We start from the raw sequence: 27,719 nt of genomic DNA, 5'->3' as shown, positions 1-27,719 counted from the left end.
CTGAGACTAGAAAGGGACGCCTTCGTGTGGTGGCATCGATATGATTAATGCGGTTCCAATGCCCGGTTATGCAAAGATTCCTCAACTCCTTCCATGTCACGCAAGATGATGGTGGGCTACAGGAGCAGGGGAACTTCAGCCTGCAGTCCACAGGGTTCACGTTTCAAATGAACCTGGAGCCATAACTACTACTTATTCACTACCTACCAGTTGCTATAGTCTGTTTGCTTTTACCTGGCGAAGATCGCTAATCCCATTCAGCTCAGTTCATGCCCAAGTACGAGAAATTTTGAGGATAAAAAAATCTAGTGACCAACGAAAGATATTTCGACTTTAAGGTTCACTGAATTTCACGCAACCACGAATTATTTTTCCGAGATTGGCACAGTTCCATTAGATGAAAACGTGCCGGCTCTACCAGACGATTTTATTCAGCTCAGTTGGAAGGATTTAAGGGATGGAGGTAGTGGAGTCTAGCTATGACCTTTCTGGTACTTAAAGTGGCTCAGTCTCTCCCCTCCTCACTCCTTCACTCCTTACCAGTCGTGAAGGGCAACGTAAAGGACAAGAGTAAGTTGAGAGAGACGAGAGAAAATACGGAAAGTGAGCTAGAGAGAGAGAGAGAGGGAGGGGGAGGGGGGGAGTGTGAAAGAGACAGGACCCTTCTCAATTCCCTCACGGTCTTGCACCGTCGACCTGACACCCTACGTTCTTCAGAGTGAGAGAGAGAGAGAGAGAGAGAGAGAGAGAGAGAGAGAGAGAGAAAGGAGAGGGGGAGGAGGAGGAGGAACAGGAGGAAGAGGAAGAGGAGGAGGAGGAGGAAGGACCGAGTTTATATTAATGGGCGATAATATAGATAGAAGTTAAATAATTAATTTAGACAATGATCTCTGAAACTGGGTAGAGAGAGACAAGCAGACTAACGAGCAAGTGTTAAGAGGAGGCAGAGGTAAACACTTAGGCAGAGACCAACTCAGACACAGAAGGACAGAAACAACAGACACACACACACACACACACACACACACACACACACACACACACACACACACACACACACACACACACACACACACACACACACACACACACACACACACACACACAGAGTCCAGTGTAAGTGAGACGAAGAGGATGTGTGTAAGAGAGAGAAGGGAAAAAAAGGGAAAAAAAAATAGTGTCGCGTGGAAGCAAATGAAGCAGACAGCGCCTAAGACAGCAAGAGAAAGGAGGGCCAGTCACAGAGGCGAGGGTGTAAATATTCTGGACAAAAATATATAAGCTTAGAGAGAGAGAGAGAGAGAGAGAGAGAGATAATCTCCGTCGTTTTCCGCGTCCTGACATGCTTCGTAAATATTCATCGTTGTCTTTAGCGGTGTTGCCTACCTTTTTCCTCTCTCTCTCTCTCTCTCTCTCTCTCTCTCTCTCTCCCCATGTTTCAGTCTTCACCTTTTTCCCATATCTCCATTTCACCATTTTTCTTTACCTCACCCATTTCTTCCTATAAGACTCCAATTGTCATCTCTTCCTCTCTCCGTGTTTCACTCTACCTCTTTCTCTCTCATTTTTTCCTTTTCTGTTTACCCCTCTTTCTTCTCCTCCCGTAACGCCCTCCATTTTTACTATTTACTTTCTTTACCTCTAGATCCATGTTTTATTTCTTCACATTTGTCTCTTACCTTATTTGTTTCCATATTTTCCTCTTACCTTTTCGTTCCATATTCTGTCATAGTTCTTTACTTGTTGTATCTCCTATCAAAAAAGTCCCCAATTTATCTCCCTTCTGTCTCCTTTCTCTAAAGTTATTCTTCTCTCCTGTTTCTCTGTCCTACTTACCTCTTTGCCTTTCATGTCTCCTCCCTCATTATTCTCTGATTTTTTTTTTCCTCCATCTTTCATTTCATTTTCACTTCATGCCTCTTTCTCTCTTTCTTGATTCTCCCATTAATCTTACACACCCACCAACTTTCTCCACAAACAAGTCATGTATATATAGGAAAGACTTTTAAGTATGCGTCTTCACAAAAGCTTCTTGAAGTACAGGGACATTAATTTTCAAAAAATTTTTCCAGTGTGTGTTGCATTCCATTTTTTTTTTTTTTTTTTTTTTTTAATGGGAAGAGAGGTATGGATGATGATGGTGATGGTGGTGGTGCTGATGGAGATGGAAATGGAGATGGTGATGGTGATGGTGGTGGTGGTGGTGGTGGTGCTACTAGAGATGGAAATGGTGATGGTGATGGTGATGGTGATGGTGATGGCGATGGTGATGGTGATGGTGATGGTGATGATGGTATACGCCTGAGGAATAGCATTCTTACTAACCTCTTCAGTACAGTGACGCCATTTTTCGTCTTGTTTTTGCAGAATTTTTTTTTTTTCACCTTCGGACACTCACAATAGAGAAATAATAATAATAATAATAATAATAATAATAATAATAATAATAATAAATGGTGCATTTTATTACACCCTAGGCTTCAGATATATTGTACCCAACCCCTTCACCCCTGGCTGAAAAAATCGTGTAGAGATAAAAATGAATAAAAAAAAATGACATCATCGCGTTTAAGGGTTTAACTACTTCGCTCCACTGACGTATTTTGTATATTTTGTAATGTGTTATTGTTACCACTAGACGATTTTATTCAGCTCAAGAGAGACTTTTGGAACTCGAGGGATTAGACGTGGCTTTCCTCAACCCCTCTAGTTCTGAAAGGTCTCTCCCTGGCTGAATGAAATCGTCTGGGAATAGTAAGGATTTTTTTTGTTTTTGTCACTCGATTCGATGGATTGGAAGGCAAATCTTAACACAGAAGTTATGCTGGTAATTTAACTCCTTTTCCTCATGGGACAAAAAAGAAATGATATACCGTATTAGATCCAGTTGGATGACATGGTTTTAATATTACTCTTGCTACCTTCATACTTTTATTTTGCTTAGGGACATACTTTAGGTTTTGAAGTGCTTTATGGAAAATGTTTCTAGCCCCGAAAATGCAAATAGTTTTTCAAATTTAAAACAAAAGTGAAAATGGCAAAAACGTAAAAATCGTCTTGACGTAGGAAAAATAAGCCAAATATTACATCTTCAGATTCAAAAGGTTACTAAAGGCTATACCAAACCGGTCCAGTTAGAAAAATGTCTACTGAGTGAAGAAAATCGTCTGGGAATAGTAGAAATAAATTCACCATGGCACTGAAGGCGTTATAAAAGACATAATTCAGTGCAAAAATTATACTGGCACATGTAACTCCTTTCCCTCATAGAGCAAGAAGGCTGTTAGATACGGATTTTTAATGGCTATTTCCAACGTAATGTATGCAGGTTTAAAGCAGGTATATCTTTTCTCGCTCTCTCTTGCTTGCTTAACTTTATTTCTGCTGTAAGCTGCTCCGTGTGTTATTCTGCTTTCGTCTTTTCGACAACATTTTTCCATGCTTACTTTCGCCTTCCTTCGTTTGCATATCTTTTCTCTCGTTCTTAACTTTCATTGTTTTTCCTTCTGTAATCTTTCCCATGTTTTTCTTTTACAATGTTTTTTTCTTTTCTATTTTTTCGGTCGTGTGTGTTTTATATTTACCTGTCCGTATTCTGTACAGTAGATTTTCAGCATATTTTTTCTGTGATGCTTGCCACTCATTCCTCTGTTTCACCTACTCTCTCTGTCATTTACATTTCTGGTTCTATCCCTCTTCTCTTAAGTACACTACATTTTTTCCCTACTTTCTGTCTCCCTCCATCTTCTTTATATTATCTTCTTGCATTCTCCATTTTCTTCTGTCTCTTACCACAAGCTTTTCTTCATCCTGTATCTTGTTCACCTTTTTTACCTCCATATTTTCTCTTCCCATATTCGTTGTTCCCTTCTCTTTCCCATTTCTCTTTCTTCCCCACCCTGCCCTGTCTATTTTATCTTACCATTCTCCCTCTCTCTCTCTCTTTCCCATTTCTCTTTCTTCCCCACCCTGCCCTGTCTATTTTATCTTACCATTCTCCCTCTCTCTCTCTCTCTCTCTCTGTCTCTCTCTCGTATTACTTCCTCTTCGACTTTTCCTCTTACTGTCATATTCCTCTTTCATCGTCTCTTTCTTCATACATTTTGGTAACCTGTTTTTTTTTTCTCTTGCGTTTAATTCTACTTTTTTTCCTCCTGAGCTCCTCCACTTTCTTTAACCCTTTTCCTCCCACTGGTTTTATCCTTTATCCCTTCCTCTTACCCTTATTTATTTTTTAACCCATTTATCCTTCTTTATCATTTCGTTGTTCTTAAGCCTTCCTTCCTCCTCCTCCTCCCCCTTCTCTTTTTCTTATCCTCAGTCCCTCTCCTTCCTTCTTCCTAACCTTCTTATCCTATACCCTTCTTCTTTCTTTTTCTGCAATTTCTTCTCTTAAATTTCCATTTCTCTTCTCCCCTCTCCCTCCTTTAAGCCTTCCATCCATCCTCTTTTTTTTCCCCTCTTCCTCTCACTACTCCTCTCTTTTTCCTCCATTCCTCTCCTGCTCCTCCTCCTCTTATATTTCTTTTCCTCCATCCTCCTCCCCCACCCCTTCCTCGGTGAGTAATAGTCTCCGAGGGACGAGGTGAGGGACTCTTTAGGGAGGGGGAGGGGGAGGGGGTGGTGGTGGGGAGATGGAGAAGGGAGAAGAACTACCTGATGGTCTTAGAAGAGAGGGAATAAGTAAGAGGGAGGGGAAGACTTGGTGGAGCGAAAGATGGAAGAGAGAGGGGGGCAGGAGAGGGGTAGGGGTGGAAGGGTGTGAAGTTTGGGAGGGGGCGAGTATGTGGAAGGGGAGGCTATCAGAGGATCCTGGGAGAGGGGGGAGGAAGGAAAGGGGGAGGTGCTTGTGTAGAGAATTGGAGGGGGGGGAGGGTGTCTGTGCAGGTAGGGAGGGGGGTGTTTCTGGGGGCCACTGAGGGGTAGGGAGGGGCGTCGAACTTACTTCCTGGTTGTCGTTTATTTCACAGCTCTGAGGAAGGGTGGGAGGGGGAAGGGAAGAAATGCTGACAAAATAATTAACGTAAGTAATTTCCCTTGTCTCGTGAGGCAAAATGATAGCCACGAATTCCATTTTTTTTTCTCCGAGGGGAAAGAGAAGTTAATGCAGCTTTTTTATTTTGCATGAAAAAGAATAACAGTTATAATTCCATGGCCGGTTTGCATTTAAAATTTTAATTATCAGCATATTTAGAATACTACAGTAACAGAGTCTGGTTATATCTGGGGAGGAAATTGAAAATGAAATTATAATGCTTGAAAAAAAAAATAAAAAAAGGTTCACTTCTTGAATGGTATAACATGCTGATTTACGCACAGACGCTTACATTTTTAAAGAGAATTAGAATTACTAGAAATCTGGTGTTCCTTTAGGGGGGAAGGGTAATAAAGTTTATGTGTGATGGAGAAAAATGTTTTAGAGGTTACTGCACAATGGCTTACTTAGAATACAAGTTTATTTAGAGAATTACTGTTTTTTATTCGGTTTTCCCAAGAGAGATAGAAAATGTATATGTAGGTTTCTCATTATGCATCTGGATTTTAAAAAAATAAGTCTGTAACAATTTCATTACTAATTAGGATGAAGAGAACATTTAGATAGCTAAAAGTGCTATGAATATGGATGATAGTGAAAACGAAAATTTCTTCAATTTGTGGTTCAAAATATTAGATGATACAGAAATTTAACTTAGCCATGAATTCTGTTTACCTTAATGAGTGACTTTCAGTGGTAGTTCTTTGCTTAAAAGTGTAGTACATAATTAAACTTAGCTTGTGCATCGATGAGATAGATGTTTATTTCAGGGTTGCTTTAGAACAACAGAGCGCTTAAGATATGACGCTGTAATAATCATATAACCAGTTTTCTAAAACCTCTTAACCTTAATGAAAAACACTTTTAGATTACATAGATTACCAGAAACAATTTTCTCCGGCTGAAGGATAATTATGTAGTCTGGGGGTTCAAAACTGCCTAGATTAACCCTTGCAAACCTTGAATTTTCATCATATAAATAAAATCTGGATGTTGCCTGAGGAAATATCCAAGAGCATCCATGGCACCGGGAGTCAAGGGAAAATGTGAATATGCAACTCATGTTGTGGGAAACAGTTAGATTAATATTACTGCACGTTGGAATACAGAACTATTTAATTTTTTATGGATCATTTTAAAGTATTTATTCCTCTGGTGCAGCCTCTTCTTTCTCCATTAAGAGCTGAAATAAGAACCAAAATTTGCAGGTCAGAAATGTTATAACTGTAATTGCAGTTACTTAGTCTCTCTGCTCTACACTTGAAAATTCAGATGGATAAATTGCACAAAAATATACTGTACTAATCGCCCTGCTTTTGCGCTCATGTATCTTTTTTTTTTTTCTTTTTTTTTAGATCGTGATATCTGCCATCTGGAGCGAATGGAGTGAGAGACTGAATAGGAGAGTATATGAGAGTGAGGTGGTTGGGAGGAGAGGAGGCAATAGATAGTGTAGATAGACAGATAGATATAGACAGAGACAGCTGACAGAGAGAAAGACTGACAGACAGAAAGACAGACAGATAGGTACAAAGATCAGTAGATAGACATATATTAACGGATAGTCAGAGAGATTAATAGATAGCTAGATAGAATTAAAGAGCTTAAGATCCATAACCCTCTTCCATTCCCTCCTATCTTCACACACACACACACACACACACACACACACACACACACACACACACACACACACACACACACACACACACACACACACACACACACACACACACACACACACACACACACACACACACCACGTGTATGTCTCTCACGATCACCGTACACAAGGCACCTTCGTACCCCAAACATGATTGACAAATATGTTTTCACCCTTCATCGTTCCATGATTTTATGAAGCTTTTGAAGCACTAATGATACTGAGGATGTTGAAGAGCTTGGGTGTGTATGAAATTTTCCTCATCCATAATTATTGCCTGGGTAAAACTGCGTGATAAGTAGACAGATAAATTGATGGATGGATAGATAAATAGATAGAGAGGCAGATAAATATATGGATGGCTGGATATGTAGATAGATACATACATACAGACAGACAGACAGAGAGATGGATAGAAAGTAAAGAAAAGCATCATCACACGGACAGGGTCATACCTCTTTTAAAAGCCATGGTTTTATGTCACTGTTGTTCTGTTGACCCAAATGAGTGTAGTGAAAGAGTCGTTTAATCAGCTCTAACTTTGCATGGTTAACTTCATTTTAGAGTCTAAATGGTGAAATTTGTGTTGTTTACAGTCACTCCAGGCAGCGTGGGTGTAGGGTTATTATGGCCATGCGTGCGCGCACGCACGCACACACGCACACACACACACACACACACACACACACACACACACACACACACACACACACACACACACACACACACACACACACACACACACACACACACACACACACACACACACACACACACACACACACACACTAAAACACACACACACACATTCAAAGTACACACCTTACACACACGCATCACCAACACATATCCTTGCACAGATTTAAAGTAAATCCTGTTTCGTGAGGAATTTTAGTAACATGAGTGACTGAAATTACACAGCTTAACAGGAATTTTTAGCATGATAAAATATCACACGGCATTCTAAAACTTCCAGCTGAAATTGCAGTCGGGCAAGAGTATACTAAGCCGGTCATTACTTCCACACTCGCATTATTGTTATTTACTCTCGCCAGTTGAAAGCATTAGCAAGTCACACTAGAGTCCGCCCCTCCCTCTCACAGTGAAAAGTAAACTTAGTCCTCCCCAAGGGGCCACCCGGAATTGCTCATATGAATCTCAGTAGTGAGCGTGGAACCAAATTAGGAGACTAAATTTTACGTTCGTTTGACCTCGCGTTGTAGATGAACTCCTTAGGTACGAGAGGTCCTTCGCTGAATGCTTGCCTTATTTTGTAAACGTGCACGATTTATTTGGATTCTGGCCAGAGCACTGGATTGTGAGGCTGAGGGTTTCATTTGCATTTTTCTCATTAGTGCATGATAATCGCCTCGTCATTTGTTGGTTAGATTCGGTAGCTCTCTTTTACTGACCCCTTGTGTGACTGAAGCAGTAAGGAAATTTAGATCAGAGCCTAACTGACTGGAAACTTTTATGGCGACTGTGATCAGTGTTATGTGAAGTAGGCTATGTGCAGACTGACACAAAAGTTTGACAGATACAAAGAGGAAAGTTTAAACCATCTGTAATATGCACTAGTTGAGATATGGTTTTCATTGTACTTAGTCAGTTGTAAAGTTTCTTCAGAGGGAACAGCGGAGATGTTTTATTTTTTACTGTACAGCCCACTGCAAAAGCTAATTCTCTCTTTCTTACCTGCAATAAGCCATAATAATAGCTTAAGTAAAGTTACATGTAGTCGCCATAATCTGTTTGGTTAGGTTAACACTGACAACACACCCAGACTGGTGACTCTCTCTGATGAATAAAATAGTCTGGCTTTAGTAGGAATGGAATGCTACAGTTGTGCCAACCAGGTGACATCAGTAACATTCTCAGGTTTCAGTGACACTCAGTTGAATAAAATTACCTGGCCCCAGCTAAAATGCTAGAGAAGACACAACCACAAATGATGAAATATATACCATACCGAATCAGCATCACACTTTTTTTTTTTTTTAATGCGAGGAAGAGGAACCAAAGGCCATGAGCCCGCAGTAACAGTTCCCTCCAAGAGAAAAACAAAATACAATAGAGAGCCAAATTCAAGATCCGATCATTTTGAGATGCCTGGACACACTGCGTTTGAAAGACTGGAGATCATAGGCAGCAGGAAATACAGACAGAGGGAGACAGTTCCAGAGCTGACCTGTTGCATAAATGAAAGACTGGGAGTAACGGTTAACTCTTGCATTAGAGAGTTGGACAGAAAAGGGATGAGAGTTTGCTGCCAGACGGGTGCTACGCGCCCGTCGTAGAGGTGGAGGAATGCAAGCAGACAGTTCAGAGGAGCAGTGACCATTAAAGTAGCGATAGAAAAGAGATAAAGATGCAACAGTGCGGCGAAGAGACAGAGGTTGAAGGGAGTCAGTAAGAGGAGGAGAGTTAATGAGACGAAAAGCCTTTGACTCCACCCTATTAAGAAGAGCTGTATGTGGGGAGCCTCCCCACACATGAGAGTTGTACTCCACACAGGGGCGGATAAAACCCCTGTATAGAGTCAACAATTGTGCAGGGGTAAAGAAAGAGCGGAGTCGGCTTAGCACACCCAATCTCTTGGAAGCAGATTTTACAAGAGATGTAATATGATCTTTACAAGATAAGTCCTGAGTAAATGAAACCCCAAGCATGTTCAAGGATGATGCAGGATTAAGCTGAATATTATTAAACATTAGTGGGTATACCTGTGGAAGATTTTGTCTGGTTGACAGGTGTAAGAACTGAGTCTTAGATGCATTAAAGACAACCATATTATTTTTACCCCAGTCAGAGATACGAGCCAAGTCAGACATTAGGTGTGCCATAGCCTCATCCCTTGTTTGTTGAAGTAACTGTTGAGATGGGCGTTGCGGGAACCGAATGGAAAGGTGAAGGGTGGAGTCATCAGCATATGAGTGGATAGGGTTAGATGTACAGCTTAGAAGATCATTGATGAGTAAAAGGAAGAGATCATGACTTCTACCCATCTACATCCACTTTACTCCTTCGCTGTAACTCCATCGCCTGTAGCTAGAATCCATTTCAAACTAACATTATGGTTATGGTTAGAGGGAGAGTTCACGGGGAAGTATGGAAGGGTGTTTGTTGTAGCCGAGTATAATTCTACTCTGGAATGGGATTGACGTGGTGGCCAGTAGACAAGAAATATATAATGATTTGAAACTAAAATTATGGTTACAGAAGGGGAGCATGGAGAAGTGTGGAAGGGTGTAGGTCCCAGTCGAGTGTAGTTCTGCTGCGAAATAGACTTAACAGACTGATGCCCAATAAGTTAGAAACGAATTGTATGATGATTATCTTTACGGCAGGTATGGTGATGGTGAGGCAGTGTGGTGAGCCGCGGCGACAGCGACGGCCACACCTGGACACAGTAACACAGGTGAGTAGCCCTAACATTGCTGTTCAACTATGGACATGTATATCGATACACCTTAATACTATAAATGGCGAGATATTGAGCAATGAATTTAGAAATATACTGATTAGTTCCTCTTAGCTCAACAGATTTTTTAGACTATCATGTAAAAGTTCAAAATTCTTTGGCCAAAAAGATCGATATTATTGTCAGCAACTGGACCAATGAAACTACATATCAGTTGCGTGGTCTGTATTCTCGTCGGCTTAGAAAACTCTTAGCACCCTTTCCTCACCAATTTATTCCTTTATATAACGTGTCCATAATCCTTTTATTATACAGACTATGTTGATTCTAACAGCTTTAGCTAAAGAGTTGCATTATATTGTTTTCGAGCTGTTTTCTGATTATTTTCCTCTATTTCATTGTAAAGCACATAATATATACCTTGGCTGTTTATTCATGTGAACTCTGTCAGTATTAACAAAGGACGTCACATATGCATAATTCTTGCTGTCTTCTGATCATTATATGCAGCCAGAAAGAAATAGTACGTTCTAGATGGGTTGGAAAGAGTTTTATCAAAGCGTTAATATGACGTTTTCCCAAAGCTAGCTAGGATTTACCTGTTTGCATTAAGAATAAAAGACGACACGCTGGCGGGAGCTGCAAACATTGTCAGTAACCAACAAATGACAAGTCATGTGGAATAAGGGAGAGGTGCTAAGACGTTTTCTAACCCCATGAGAATACCTCACCATGTTTTTTTTTTTTTTTTTTTTTTTTTTTGCATTCTGAAACATGGAAGATGTGCTTGGAGTACTGTACTGTTTGCCCTTCTGTTATTATTTAAGATTTATTATCTGTTCAGTTGTTATTATACGCATAACTTTTCTTCGGCGATATTTCAGTTTTCTTCATATAGTTTTGTACTACGTCACCTTTTTCTGCAGTTATTATGGTATTTTTTATTTGCCTAATTTTTGTTCGGTGACATTTTAATTTTCTCTATGTATCTCATTCTGCCTCTCAGTGATGGTGTAATATAGCATCAGCCGAAAATAATAAATACTTGAAATTACCAGACATTCTTAAAAAAAAGAAAAAAAAAAAAAAAGAATTGTTCAGGTCACGTTTCATCGCACCTGTGGGTAACACTTCTTTCGTTGACTGTAGATGTTAGTACTGTATCTTATGAGGCGAAGTTATATCAGTATTATGTATTTAATCTGTTAGGACGCGTGTTAAGTCACTCGCATTGCCTTTTTGTACGATGTTGGGAGTGTGATTATTTTTTTCAACTAGTAAACGTCTCATTTGGTGATTTTTTTTTTTTTTTTAACTGGTTAACTATCTCTTTCATCATGTCTTGGACATTTATCAATATATATTTTGCCAAGTCAGGAGGTGGGTGCAAAGGTTGACATGTGCACATCCATGTATAATTCCCTCATCAGAGAGTGCACTATTATTTTTTATTTATTTACTTATATATATCTCGCTTCTTGATCCTCCATTTCTCGCTTTCACAAACACACATTTCGTATATACCTTACGAATCATCTAGACCTCGTTTTCTCATACTTTTCTTCATCCTCCCTACCTCACTTTCACACACACTTTCTCATCCCTCATCCTCACTTTCTCACAGTACCATTGAAAACAAAATCATATAAACTGTAATCCCCCAGCTTAAAAAGATGTCTCCTCAGAAAAACAAATCATAAAATAAATAAATAACAAATGTCATCGGCCAAAAGCTAACAGTCCCTCGGAAAACAGTGCTGATAAAACATCCTAGTGCTTCCTCATTAATCCCTTCCATAACCCGCCAATAAACATATCATTTTACTGGCAATTAATACTACATTCTATATATGTATTTAGTCCCGTCAGGCCCTTGATGACTTAACTAGTTTTTTTTTTTTTTTAATGCTGCTCAGAATGTTGTATTCAACTTACGAGAAGCCACTTGTACTGAAGCAATGCCTCTTTTACTGAAGTATTTTACTGTGCCAGTTTTAACAGAGTCTGGAAATGACACGTAACCTGGTGGGAGGTTGAGGATTAACCAAGGATGAAGTGATATATATATATATATATTTTTTTTTCAGAATAACAGGTGGAAGGTTAAGGCCGTATGATAAAGGCAACTCAGTTTTGATGCGACTTACATCAAATATCGTTGAAGGATTCAGGGCCATGGTAGGATGAAGTGATTCAGTTCAGAAAACAATTGATCAGAGGTCAAGGTCACAGAATAAGGTCAAACGATTAGATTTTATACCGATTGTAGGGTGCAGTGTTGCACTCTGAAATGCTCTTTAAAAATGTAATTACTTCAGCAAACCTAAGAGCAGGGAATATAGACAATTAAAATAACTATCCATAAAACAGAATTAAAAGTGGAAGAAGTGAGATGACACAAGGGAGACGAGTCCAGGAAAGGAAATAAAAAACAGAAAAATGGAAGCACATCAACATAAATGAGAGCCAGAAAGCCCGAGGAGTAAAAAACTATACGTGAAGCGAAATTAAAAGTGAAAGAGGATATATTATAAATGATATGGAGAGAGGAAACCAGGGAGCAAGATTTAAAAAAATAAGATAAAATAAAATGGTTAACCGAATCAAGGAAAAAAGGAGAAAAGCGTAGATGACGAAGAGAAATTATTCATGAGGCAAAATTAAAAATGAAAGTAAAGTAACGAGTAAGAAAGAGATGTGAATAGATATTGAGAATGTAAGAAAAAAATTAATATTGCATATACGTAGTCGAGAGAGAGAGAGAGAGAGAGAGAGAGAGAGAGAACTAATTTGGTGACTGCTAAATTATGCGCTTTGAAAATCGACTTAAATGCACCTCTTTTGCTGCTCATGCACAATTAATACATCATAATAAACGATGTCTTTATTTATCTCTTTATTATTTACAGTTTTCGGCGGAGTTTTGATCATTATCATCATCATAATCATATTTGTCATTACCATCTTCATTGTCACTGTCGGCATCATCATTATCGTTTTTGTCATCATCATCATCATCATCATCATCATCATCATCATTACATTAATCATTGACTTCATTTTATTTGTCTGTCATTATCATCATAGTCACTGTCTGAATAGTTTTTGGCAAGAACTGCTGTTTCCGATTCATCTTTCATATATCAAAATCCATGGTGCTTACAGTGTTCGCTTGATTTTGGGGGGAGGCCTGCTGTTTTAAATTCTTCGTTCATTTATCAAACTTTATGGTGATTACAGTGTTTGGAATTTTTTAAATGAAATAGTACGTGGATTCTCATGAGGTGTGGGAAATTGATTATTGGTAAGAATAAAGGTAAAATATAAAACGATGTAATGAATCGGTCATAATTACGAAGATGAGCATGCAAAATCCAGTCTGCGTCAAGGATTTCTGGACACAAATTGAATTCTTCAATGGGAGAAGCGTTTCCTAAGCTGAAGGAAAACAATTGACGGATTTAACCCGTCACGTCCCGAGGTTTTCCGCACCTCCGACATCCCCCAGTCCCGAGGTATTTTCGAAAAAATTTTTTTTGGCTAAAACCTTCGCTTTTGGTGAGAAACATTGAAAATTCATAGAGAAATCGCTCACCTGAGGTTTAAAATACCCAATCCAGGTAGGAGTTCCTCCTTACCTGACTGGGTTTTCTAACATGCTGGCACCAAAGACAACGAGTTCTATGGGAGGGTAACCATTTTATCCACTCATAAACTGTATTTATTTATTTACTTGGTACGAATGTATATGTAGTATGAGAGTATATTGGTTTTCAAGAAGTAATAAAGGCATTATAAGCATTGTTTCACTCACTAACTAATCACCATACCTGACCTTTTTTTGCCACATTACCTGATCATTATTTCTGGCTGTTTCTTCTTCTAATGCTATGTAAACATTGTCCTCCACATTGTCATCAATTGGGGAATCACTCTGGCCCTGAATATCTTTACTAGCCAGGTCACTGGTTACAGGTCCATTGCCGAGACAATGGCGTGAGGGGGGGAGGGGGGAGGTTATGCGGTGTAAGGCATTGTCCATGCTTGGCATCTTGTTGAGGAATAGAGGAAGGTGTCCCGTGTTTACATACGAAAAATCACTCGCGAAAATTGAAAATTGTGCAAATTAGCGACCTTGCAATTGCACGACGTACTGGTACGTCGCCGGGACTGGCAAATGCGAATCGTTGCAACGTACCCATACGTCGATGGGACAGGGCGGGTTAATAAAATAATAAGAAGAGCAGACTGAGATTGCAAACCTACGCAAAGGCTTGAACATTCTGGATCACCAGATCCTGAATGTTTGTGGGATCCAGATCAAACTTGGGTGTGTAGTAGATCCTGTGCAGATGTTATCTTTTAACTTTTGTTCAAGCATTGTAGGCATTATTTATCTAGTTAGAAGCAAATATGTTGAAATTGCCTCTATCCCGCACTGGTAAGGGATCCTTTAAAAGTTCCTGGATCCGGATGATGATCCAGATCATCACCAAAATCTAATGGATTGTTCCTTGGGCCATACCCTACCCCTCCAAAAAATGTCTGCAAAATTCGTTCATAGCTTTTTGAGCAATCGCGCTAACTGACAAACAAATAAACAAACCAACGCTGGCAAAAAACATAACCTCCTTGGCGGAGAGATCTGAGTGGAAAAAAAATCGTGTGAAGGTGGTGTCAAAAGTTTTCTGGAAATGATTTAAATCCCTTGGGTATAACTGGTTCTTCTCTAAGCTAAAATATATACTTTAAAGCTTGCCAAAAAAAAAAAAAAGTTGAACTAAACGAATTTAAACTGCGAGGATGAGCAAGTGAAGCCCACTTTGTCTCATGGATTTCTGGACGCCAATTAAAATTGAAAATATGAGTAGGTCGCTCATTACCGGGATCCAGATGAACGGCTCCCAAAACACTGATGTTGAAAACATGAAGAAATCAAAGAAAAAGAAATAAGTGTGCGAAATGGATTAGCCTGAGGAGAGAGAAAGGCTGGGAGCAAGGAAAAGTGATTGACTGGCAGATTTATTTATTTTTTTCGGGACTTGAATCAGAGAAGATAAAGTTAAAATGCAATACTAGTTCGGGATGGAAAATTGACTAATGCATTCATCTGGAACAGAGGAAAAATGGAGGGGACGCTGAAATGGGTGGAAGAAAGCGGAGAGGGAAATGGCCAAGCATCTGAGTAAAAATTGCCTATAAAAATAAGGCAGTATTTTAATTTGAAGGGAAGCTGGATATAGGTGGGAGATATACTGAATCTATCTGTCAGTCTTCTATCTATATTTGTTATCAATAATTCTATTTTGTTTCATTCTGTCTATCCATCTGTCTATATGCATTCGTCTGTCTGGCCGTCTGGCTATCTATCTATCTATCTATCAATTTATCTATCTATCTATCCTTGTCCCATTTTTATCTGTTAATAACGGGAACAGTAACACCAAAACCATCTCGGAAGCGAAGAGGAATGTTTGTTTGGTCTGTGGGAAAGCTTTTGATCAAAATTTATCTTTGCATTCACGGTGACTGCTATTTTGTCATTTTTCTTTCCTCAGTCCCTTCCTGTCTTCTTCATTTTCCTCCTCCATTCCCTTCGTCCCTTTGTTTCCCGTTCCTTCCATCTTTTCTTCTTTCCTTCCTATTTTCTCCGTTCTACCTCCTCAATTTCTCTTTCCATCTTTTTTTTTCCTCTTCCTCTTCCTTTTGGTTTCCTTTTTTTTTTCTTTTCCCCCCTTCCCTCCTCGTCTTCCGTTCCCTAATTTTTTGTCCTGTCTTCTCATACTTATATCTGCTTCCTTCACACTTTTTCTGCTTCTCTCATATCTGTCATTGTCATGCTCTCTTCACTCTCATTTCTCTCTTCCATTCGTTTATACCTTCTTGCTTTCCATCCATTGATTCGTCATTTCGCCTTTCTCTTTGCATATATCTCATTCCTTGTCTCCTCCTCACCGTCTTTCCTTCCCTCCTTCCTTTCATACCACTGTTTGGCACTCCTTCCTTTTTTCCCTTCTTTCCCTCCCTGTCCTTTTCCTTCCCTCTTTTCCCTCCCGCGCTGTCTCTCTCAGTCAGTTACTACTTCGCTCCCTTCTCCTGTCTCTCTCCTTTCTTTTCTCATCCCTCCCATCCTCCTGTCTAACCTCTCTTCATAACCTCTACATTCTAATATGTGTTATAAGTACTGTAATGCTGCTTCTCTCCCCACCACCCCGACTCCACACGCACCACCCAACACACACGCACACAGCCTCACCCCACACACACACAGCTTCACCCCACATTCACACACACACACACACACACACACACACACACACACACACACACACACACACACACACACACACACACACACACACACACACACACACACACACCACCTCACCCCATCCCACACACACCACACTACCCCATTCCACACACACCAAACGGCCCCCCCCTACACACCAAACCTCCACCCTCCCCACACCACATCACCCACCACTACCCACTCACCACACTACCCTCCACCACCCCCACACACTCTCACCCCACACACATTCACCCCACACATATCCATCTCCCCCCACCACACACTCTTCCTCACCCACGTACACACAAAGCAAGAGAAAAAAAAAAGTCCCAGCTCATCCAAACGAGTCAATATCCCCGACCTGCATAGTTAGTGACCGGATAGCCTTCACCTCAATTACACTTCGTCAGCACTTAGACTTGAAATTTTACTCAGACTCTAAATTTTATCCCACCTGTGGCAAGAGGCGACATCGAACGACATTTCTGCTGACACGCTGGCTGACTCACTGCCCTATTTTTACGCAGCTGGTACGGTAGCTGACACACTAGCTTACTTTTATTTCGGCTGACACACTGGCTTACTTTTACCCTGGATTTTACACCTGCTGACACACTGGCTGCATTTTGCTATGGCTGACACACTGGATGACACACTGGCTTTTCTTTGATCTCGGCTGACACATTGGCTGACTTTTATCTCGGCTGACACACTGGCTGACTTTTACCCCGAGACACTGGCACTGCTTCTGGACCAAATCTCATCATACCTAACCCTGTGCTGATACATCTGCTAAACCCTGCTGACACGTTGCCTGACCGTTAGACACAAGCACACGGTAGATGGAGTACCTCATCTCATACAGAAATTCCTAATCGTAATATACTGGTAACGTTTCAGTTAATACGATTTCTGTCAGGAGAATAATGTCGTTTGATGCTAGCGTGGAGGAATTACATAAAGGAGTTCACAGTTAGTGCAAAATAGAGGCAGTGAAGACAGCCTGCTACCCTTCATTTCTAGGAGACGAGAGTGGGAATAAGTACGGTTTGAAACACAGAAACCAAAATTGAGAAGTTTATTTTGGGAATATTGCATATGGATTTTTTTTTGCGTTTTGGAATATATGCTTCGCGAACTTATAATGGAAATAGTTTTCAATCAAAGGGCTACTTTGGGAGGATAAAAATTATAGTAGTTATATCGGCAGTAATTACTATAGGAGCATTTGTATATAATATCAATTTATATTCATAATCTTAGGACTAGTTGTATTAGCAGTATTCATTGTAGGAGTATTTAGACACAATGTATAAGGAAATTTCACCTTGTCCACGCCTCCTCCTGTGACACCATTTTAGGAATATCTTGGAAAAAACAAGTCGTAACTCAAGCCAGCGCTGCCCTTCAGGAAACTGGAGGGAGTTGGGGCGCCAGGGATAAAATGTGTGTGTGTGTGTGTGTGTGTGTGTGTCCAAACGTGCGTTCATGTGGGTGGGCGAGCTTGTTTTCCAGTGTGCCTCTGTGTAAGTGTCCGTGTGATGACATTTCCATGTGTGTGTGTGTGTGTGTGTGTGTGTGTGTGTGTGTGTGTGTGTGTGTGTGTGTTCTCCCTGTACACCTATGCATGTCTGTGTACGTATGTATCCATGTGCGCCCGTGTGTGTGGCAGGTGGACACTGCAAACAACACATTCATTACGCCTCAGGTAGCAAGCAGTCCTCGTTCATTTTTTTTCTATGGCTCTGTTGTCTCCCTCCCCTCACCCTCCCCAATCTTTCCCCCTTCCCCCCTTCCCCCTTCCTCTCCCTCTTCCACCTGCTGCTTCTCCTGGTCATACTCCTGTTACCCCTCCTCTTCCTCCTCCTTCTCCTCCTCCTCCCTTTCTCTCTCTTCCATCCCTCCTCCTTTATGCTTTTCTCCTTCCTTCCACCCCCTCACACTGATTCCTCTCTGCCTCGTCCTTCTTCCCATTCCCATCCTCTTCCACCACCACAGTTACCCCTCCCTTCTGACTTTTCCTCTACCCCTTCCCTCTCCTATTCTGAGTCATCCTCCTCCCTTCCTAGTCCTCCTCCCTCTCTCCCTCTCCCTCCTCAACCCTTCTTCTCCCCTATCTCTTCCCTCTCCACCTTATTGTTTCTCTTCCTCACGGTCCTTCTTTCCTTTCCCTTTGTTCTCTCTCTCGCCTCCTCCTCTTGTTCCCCTCATTTTCTACTCTATCCCTTTCCTCCCGTTCCCCCTGTCCCGGGCCTCTCCCTCTCTTTAACCCTTCCACTCCTTCTCTAAGCGCTCTCCATCCCCCTTCTCCTTCCCCCCTTCTGCCATCTCCCCCTCGTTCCCTCAACCTCTGTTTCCTCTCTCGGGGGAAGAAGTCCGCCACCTTCGACTGTTCTGCCTCGAGCAGCTCAAGCATTTGTTGTTTTTCTGAGTGTGTGTGTGTGTGTGTGTGTGTGTACCCTTGGCTGTGTACTGATATGTATGTAGCCATTATTACTTATGTTCTGATGTGTACGGGTTTTATTGTATGAATGCTTTAGATCCTCTGTTTGTGTGTGTGTGTGTGTGTGTGTGTGTGTGTGTGTGTGTGTGTGTGTGTGTGTGTGTGTGTGTGTGTGTGTGTACCCTTGGCTGTGTACGGATATGTATGTAGCCATTATTACTTATGTTCTGATGTGTACGGGTTTTATTGTATGAATGCTTTAGATCCTTTGTTTGTGTGTGTGTGTGTGTGTGTGTGTGTGTGTGTGTGTGTGTGTGTCTGTGTCTATGTCTGTGTGTGTGTCTGTGTGCTTGCGCGCGTGCGGGCGAGGAGTTGGATTAATTTATGACATCTGACGTCTTCATTTATATCGAAGAATCTCGCAGATAAATAAAATATTATTTTAAAAATCATTTCCATACAAATACCACACGAGAAAGGACAATGGATCAGAGTCAGTGGAAATTTAAATTGTTGTTCTTAAATTCTGGAGAAAGTAATGGTGTGGAATCTGTTTTGCATCTTCTTAGTTACAAAAAGAAAATAATCTAATCCAGTGGCTTTTTAAAATTATTATTCTTACTGTAAACGTACGATTTTATTAAGTGTAGATTTTTAGAAATAAGGAGTTAGACAAAGCCATGATTAACCCCATGAATACAAAAGCCAATTTGAGTAAATTGTCTGAAGGTAGCAAAAATATGAAAATTTTGTCATAGGAGACAAGTAGTTAAATTCTTCCAATACTCCATCCCATGTGAACACCCAAGGAGAAGAGCAGAAGCAGGCAAGTGTCAGTGAATAGAGAACTCGTAAAATTCAAAACAGGTAAAGCTGTGAGATAGCTGGAGAATTTCGCAAGCGGAATATAAAAGCCCTAAATTCTTTCGAAAATCCTGCAGCGATTGGACAGCGCGCGAACATCGAAAAGGATGGTGGGCGTCGGTAGTAGAAGAGTGATTGGTTTCCATCCCTTTTTTGCTGTAGTTGTGGCAGTAGGCTCGTTCAAAACGTGAACTCTGTGGACTGTAATCTTAAGTTGTCCTTCCATTGCACCATCCTCCTTTCGGGGTATAGAGATGAACGAGAGGTACGCAAGCAGCGGAAACCTCTTAAATTCCTTAGAAAAATTTGCCACGTATGAGTATACAGCGAGAAAGGTAAAGTGTTTAATATATGTCAGATGCTTAATTTTTTGCTCAAAAAATCCAAACTGAGAAAGCTGTAATAATGTCATCATCGTCATCATCGTCATCGTCAATAGCATTATCATAACTCCCCCATTCCACTAATATACTAACTAGGTGAAATCTGCAATTTGTAACAGGATAACAAGGAAGTTGAGAACTACCAATATTTACTTGTCAATCAGACCTTCGAAGTCAGAGTCATGTAAGGAAGAAGAAAAAAATCCTACATTCTTTTGAAAAACTCACATTTCACGTTTACTCTCCCCAGATTAAGAGTGAACACTGAGCTGGTAAGCTTTAAAATATCCATCATTTAATCCTTTGACGTTAGAGTCACGCAATACAAATTAAAGTGAATTCAAAATTCTAATGAAAATTCCACACAGGACGATTACAACCAGATAAAACGAAGTGTAAGAAACGAAGTGACCAAATGCACCAATAGGTTTCAGAATAAACATCAGTGAAGCCTGCAAAATTAAGGAGTCACACAAGTAAAAAAAGAAAAAGAAAAGATGACAAGAGCAAGAAAATGCTAAATTCCCTTGAAAATTCTGCACCACACGATTACTTACTTTGGAAGAGTTTTGTTATTTGGGAGACATGTTGTGTGCTGGAGGTGGGGCTGGAGCTAGCTCTATGGCTAGGGTGAGAAGTGGTTGGAAGAAGTTCAGGGAGCTCTTGCCTCTCCTGATGTTGAGAGGACTCTCCCTACGTGCTAAGGGGTCTTTGTATGAAGCATGTGTTAGGAGTGTAATGCTGTATGGTAGTGAGACCTGGGTAGTGAAGGAGGAAGTTATTCGCCGGCTCAGACGTACAGAAATGACAATGATTAGGTGGATGTGCAGTGCGTCCCTGCGTCCAAGGCCTGGAGGGGCTGGGTTTATGATGGAAGAGTTGAGAGGTAGGATGGGACTGGAGTGTATTGGTGTTGTGATGAGGAGAGGTAGATTGAGATGGTTTGGACATGTGGAGAGGATGGGGGATGATAATTGGGTGAGGAAGGTGAGAAGTGTTAATATTGGGGGTGGGGTTATGAGGGGTAGACCGAGAAAGACATGGGACGAGGTCATTGAGTGTGACCTCAGGGTTAAGGGACTGAACAGGGAGGCTGCAATGGATCGTGCAGCATGGAGAGCCGCCATTAGGTGACCAAGGCCGACACATGCAAGCATGTTGGAGCCTTTAAAAACGAAAACGAAAACGAAGGGGAAGTGGGTCGGTACGCAGAGGACGGCGAGTGGGGGTATTGATGCCAGAGTTGGTAGCCAGCAAGGCCCCGTGAACTTAACCCTCCACTTCATGGCGGCCAAGGTTGAGCATTGAACTGTGGGAGGGCTCGAGAAATTATTTATTCTCGCTATATCTATACGAATTTATTAATTGGAGGAGAGACTTATATACGGTAGCCTATATTAATCCCCAGTACTGCTAGGGGGTTTCCGTAAGCTTAGTAAAATTGTGTACATAAGCTGCTGTTTATGGTGGCAAAGGTCGAGCATTGGACTGTGTGAGGGCTCGAGAAATGGTTTATTCTTGCTATTTCCGCACTAGTTAATCCAGTGGAGGGGAGAGTTGTATAGTCTGTATTTACCCCCTTACTGCCAGGGGGTTTCCGTCAGCACAGCAAAATCGTGTACATAAGCTGCTGTTTATGATGGTCAGCGTCTAATATTGGACGGTGGAAGAGCTCTAGAAGTAGGATTTTTACGAGGTAGAGAGGTGGCTGCTTTCATAGCTCGAGAGGTGGGATCTTTCAGAGATCGAGAGGTGGGAATCTTCAGTAGTTGAGAGATGGCTTTTTTTTAGAGCTCGAGAGATGGCTTTATTTTTGCTATTTCCAGACGGTTTTACTCAGCTTTGGAGAGACTTATTAGTGTAGAAATTTTGGATACGGCCGTCATTAACTCCTTTATTACTAGTGAGTCTCGTAAATTCAGTGAAATCATGAACTTAGCCTGCAGTTTCTGAAGGCCAGTGTTCTTAGTTGGATGGCAGGGGAACTAGAGAGTTGGCTTTTTCATTGCTTTCTCCAAACGAGCTGCAGATGTGGCTTTTGGAGGGACAGAGGCTTCTAAGTAAAAGAAGCAGACCATTCAGTGCAGTGCCTGAACTCCGTATTCTTTTTCCAGCTGATGTCAGACGAATCATCCAGCTGAGTGAAAATCACAATAAAAGAATAATAAAAAAACAGAAGTCACCATTTAAATTTTCTCTTATCATCATCATCGTCGTCGTCGTCGTCGTCATCATCATCATCATTATCATCATCATCATCATCATCATCATCATCAGCGTCCCTATGCAAGTGTCCACTTAGAAGGTAGAGTATATGAAGTAGAATGCAGACGCGCGCGCGCACGCACACGCACACGCACACGCACACGCACACGCACACGCGCACGCGCACACACACACACACACACACACACACACACACACACACACACACACACACACACACACACACACACGAGAATTATCAAACAGGCCTCCCAATGAAAATGCCCACAGCATCATGCACTCATCACTCAAGCTCGATGCTAAATTACATCCACAAACTGTTTTCCGAAATGAAACACAATCCACCAATCATTCCGTGTAAAATCTTTACACCGCGCAATAGATACCAGGTAATTAAGTTACACAGGTGAGGCAAGAGAGAGCACAGGTGTATTGTGGTAATTGTGTTACTTGCATAATTTGAGCTGGCAGGGGTAAAGAGAATGGTGAGTGATGCTTGGTGTGATTGCTGTGTGTGTGTGTGTGTGTGTGTGTGTGTGTGTGTGTGTGTGTGTGTGTGTGTGTGTGTGATGGAAAAATTTTCTTTTTTATGTACGTCAACATTACATGAGCTACAGATTCATGGAAGGATGCGGAAGGAGAGGTGAGTTTAGGTGTGGAATATCCTTGGGTTGGAGGGTAAATCTGAAAAAGACAAATTCCTGTTAGTTTTAAGCTTTAAATACAGACAGAAAACAGAGATGTTAATCTAAAACCACAGCAACAATCAGTCTTACTTTAGGCTACACAGTTCGAGGTGTAGGAGCCCGAGGGTAGGCTACCGTAACAAATTAGAGTCGAAAGGTGGAAGAAAAGCATTTATTCGTATCTTTTGTGGCATTATATGATCCCAAGAGTTTACTGGTGATTTTTAGACAGTCTCACCCCTATATCATTGCTACCGGTGCCTAAATCCAGTAGAAAACCTGTTCTTGTTATCAAATATTTAATGGTAACAATGACAGGCTGGAAAGGATCTATATGGTTGTAGAAAATAATACAAAGAAGGCTTTCTGAAAGGTCTCAAGTATGTGGCAAAGGACTCAGCGATGCAGGGAAATTGTCCAACGGGCGTGATTGTTTCCGCCAGGTTTAGAAGAGGGGAAGGAATAAACTTTTCACTCCAAGAATATTTTAAGTGCAGCCGGGAAATTGATGGAAGGGAGGGGAATGCGAACAGTTTGATGGAACTCGAAGAAAGGGACCTGGAAGGAGAACTGCAAGGCCATAGGAAACAAGTATCAAGTCTGTGGCCAAAGTAGGACAATGAAAATGAAAAGAAAAAGAAAAAGAAAGTAAAGCACGAAAAATAAGCTGGTTGATTGGTTGGTTGGCTGATTGGTTGGGTTGTTGGTTGGTAAGTTTGTTGAATGGGTGGGTGCTAGTTTTCTGGTTGCAAGGTTGGCATTTAAGTATTTAGTTGATTGCTTGGTTGATGCGTTGATTGGTTAAGTAGATTATGTAAGCAAGAACTGAGTTTAGATTTGAGGAAATTTGTTAAGACGATCTGGAGAGGAGAGACGAGATCAGAAGTGGGGTTGAAGCTTTTGAAGAACAAGAAGGAAGCATTACGGGTTCCTTATAGGGGAGGAGAGAGAGCTAGACGAGGGTAAAGGAGATCAATATAAGATGGAGAGAAGACGATGGCAAGAGGGGTGAGAAAAGGTTGAGAAGGAGGGAAAGATGGATGCATAGAGAGAGAGAGAGAGAGAGAGAGAGAGAGAGAGAGAGAGAGAGAGAGAGAGAGAGAGAGAGAGAGAGAGAGAGAGAGAGAGAGAGAGCAGGAAAGCAAGGAACTGCAATGGAGGGAGATAATGGGAGACAGAAAAAAGGGAGATGAAAGAAGACCGTGACAATAACACAAGAAGCAAGAGAGATGTAAGAAAAAGGGGTACCAGACACCAGAAAACCCAAAGGAAAAACAGGGAGCGAAAAAGTCAGATAAAAGGCAGGAGAGAAAAGGACAGGAAAGAAAACTTGGGCAGGGAAGAGCAAAGGGGGGAACTAACATAAACTTGTGCCTGACTTAGTGTGTGTGCACAAGTTGAAGCGTAAGTTCTGATACCTTATGAGCTCCTGTCTACGAGCTTGTGGCGGGGGACGAGCATATGCGGTCGCCTGTGGTGTGGAAAAGTTAGGCCTTTGTGTTGGCTGGCTACGACGAACTTTGTTGTTTGTTGAGTTACTTGTGTAGTCTTGTGTTGTGATTTTTTAAGATGTTTTCTCTGTCATGCATTTATTTCGACTGATTTTGTTTGAGAAAGTCTATGGCGTGGTGTAGTTAAGTTTCTTTTAGGTATATTGGAGTGATGTAGAGGATTATGATTGATGTGGTGAGGAGAAAGAGGTCCCTGCTTTGCGGGCTAGGGGAGTTAGGTTTGTTATGTATTGGCCGTGTTCTGGTATTGCGTCTTCCTGTTTGCTGTGTGGTGCTAAAAGAACTGATGTACTTGGTGATACGGAGTTAAGAGTATTTGTTGTAGACTGGTAAGGCGTGGAAAGTTTGGACAGTTAGGTCCTTTTGTCTAGTAGTGTGTAGGAAAACAAACATATGTAGTAAATGAGTGAGAGTAATAAAAGGGAAAGTTAATTTTTACAGTCACATGCAGGAAAAGTTATCGTAAAGGTAGGATGAACTGGCAGGGAAATCAATGCAAACTATTAATTTATCTGCTTGGAATCGCCTTCTCCAAAAAAAAAAAAAATTGCAGAGTGAATCCATGAAAACCTATTACACAGACAAAGCAAGTCATGATAAATAATTATTAAGCTGCTCTGACAGATTAAAGAAACCCTGATGGACTGGCCAAAACTAGTCAGGAAAATGATCATTTTTTTTTTATCGCTCCCGGAAGTACAAAATATTCGTAAAAGTTTGCTGGGCTGGCAAAGTGGGCGACTGTATTCCGCTGTTCATTCACCCACGATAGGGAATTGAAAAAGGAAATAACCCTGACCTCTATTGCAGGGGCTTAGAAGACAAACAATATCTTTGGATGATTTTTCTCTTGGCCTGATGCACTATTGTTTTCCAGTGTAAGGCTTTGGTGTTTTCTATGTATATTATAACACTACCCAAACTAGCTTGATCTAAAATACATCTACCCATTACCATAGCAGTTATTTGTGATTAAGAGTATATTCTAGTGTTAATTATTGATACAGTTCAGGATACAAAATGGAGAGGGGACAATTTTAGACAAAGTTAAAGAGAACAGAGCATGAAGTTAACTGTGACAGCTCAGAATTCAGGATGAAGATATGATAATTTTAGGCCAGTTTACAGAAAAGGATCAAAGTTTTACCTAAGATGCTGCTGATCGATGTACTTAATGGGAAAAATGGCAGTGATATTTCCATTTTCTTGTTTCTTCTTTGCTCTCTTCTCGTAAGTTGTGGACGCGATAAAAGACTAGCGACTCTGTGAGAAATAGCCCTGGGATTTATCATTGCTGTCTCGCCATCTTTTCATCTTTCTCTCACATTTACCTTGCTTTCCACTTGTGTTTTCGCCATCTCTCTCTCTCTCTCACACACACACACACACACACACACACACACACACACACACACACACACACACACACACACATCCTTTCTTCTCTTCCCCACGTATTTGTAATTATGTTCCTTTCATCTTAACCCTGTCAGTAATTATTTCTTTGCTTCTCTTCTCTGTTCATCCTTTTTAATTCTTCCTCAACATTTTTCTTCTTGATGTACCGCACTTTTATCCACTTCTTTTAATACCACCACCACCACCACCACTATCACCACCACTACCACCACTATTACAACCACTATTACCACCACCATTACCACCACCAGCAATATCAACACAAATATTATCACTACAAACAACAGCACGATATCAACTGCACTGCAGGATGGTTGCAACAAAGAGTTACTCAAAGGTTACAGCATCACACAGGGATTACCACACCAGCACAACACCTCTGTCGGTACATTAAAACACCACACTTCCCTGGTACATCACAACACCACAGTGCACTTCAAGAAACACTATCACACCACTACACCAATACTTACAGCAGCGTCACACCATCATTCACTGCAACATCATTCCACCATTCTCTCCAACAATCACCATTACATCACTGCGCGAGCCATCACTGCAACGTCCTTACACCATCATTCACTTTTGTAAGCCTTTCTGCAAGGTGAGCGCGCGCGAGCACGCACGCACGAACACACACACACACACACACACACACACACACACACACACACACACACACACACACACACACACACACACACACACACACACACACACACACACACACACACACACACACACACACACACACACACACACACACACTATCGCAACACTCAATATAGCGTAAGTAGCATAACACCCAGCATAGAACCAGCTCTGAATAGCACCTGGGAGGGCAGTCCTGTTACAGCGCAAGGAATTCAAAATCATCAGGACAATATGCGTGGGTAGAGGAACAATACAGTACAGTAGAACAACAACAGAACAGCAACAACAAAACAACAACAATAATCGCAACAAGAACTCCAGAGATTTAGATCGGTGCATACAAATGACATACTTCAGTAGCTTGCAGAATATTCATGATGTTTGCTTACTTATTGTGTGTGTGTGTGTGTGTGTGTGTGTGTGTGTGTGTGTGTGTATCGGGGCTATGTGGATGGAGCGGTGGGTGGATGGATGGGTGGGGGGGTGGATTATGTGGAAGGAGCGGTGGAATGGATGTGTCCTTTGCACACAAAACATAACTTTGGCAGCACCTCGATGGTAAACGTGAAATTTACCTGGATATATTTTATGTATGTTTGTTTGCTGTGTGTGTCCTCATCCATCTCTAGATAGGAAAAAGGCCAAAAGAATGGTGATGATATGAGATAATCTGTTGGATTCCAAGTGGTTAAGATACTTCGAAATTGATAAATAAATATGTATTTATATGTAAAGTTAGATTTATATGTGCGAACTCCTATCACCGTTGTAAGTACAGTATGATGAAAAATATGGCTTGTACACAAAGTATGCCACTTACAACAGCCATAAAAGTGTGTTTCCTTAGTAATTAATATATGTTTCACGATTTCACTTTTTCTGTCACCTGATCAATACTGCCAGCAGAAATCAGTATTAACTATTAAGATTCAGAATGCTAGAAACGCATAATACCTGCAGTGGCGGTGAAAGTGATGGCCGGGGACGTGCCATTAAAGTGGGGCAGAGTGTGTGGGTGTACTGCTGCCACTGCCTAATGCTGGAGTAAGCCTGGATGATGGCGGGTCTGGGGGCGGCGAGGCAGTACAGGGCAAAGGGCCAAATCATATAAATATTACT

At 41.2% G+C, this 27,719-nt stretch overlaps 1 protein-coding gene across 1 annotated transcript in view; it reads left to right on the top strand.

The window, feature by feature from the left end:
- Positions 1-27,719, top strand: part of LOC145407800 (uncharacterized) — an 81,611-nt gene that overhangs the window by 38,643 nt on the left and 15,249 nt on the right. Inside the window, exon 2 of the mRNA XM_080278662.1 lies at positions 10,046-10,116. Within this exon, the coding sequence (XP_080134788.1) occupies positions 10,046-10,116 (71 nt within the window). The remainder of the gene's footprint in view (positions 1-10,045; positions 10,117-27,719) is intronic.

Source organism: Coenobita brevimanus, chromosome 74 (assembly GCF_032717465.1).
Source record: "Coenobita brevimanus isolate Jiangsu-jjx chromosome 74, ASM3271746v2, whole genome shotgun sequence".
NCBI lineage: Eukaryota > Metazoa > Arthropoda > Malacostraca > Decapoda > Coenobitidae > Coenobita > Coenobita brevimanus.
The sequence above is the reverse complement of the archived record's forward strand: the minus strand, read 5'-3'. Positions and strand labels throughout refer to the sequence as shown.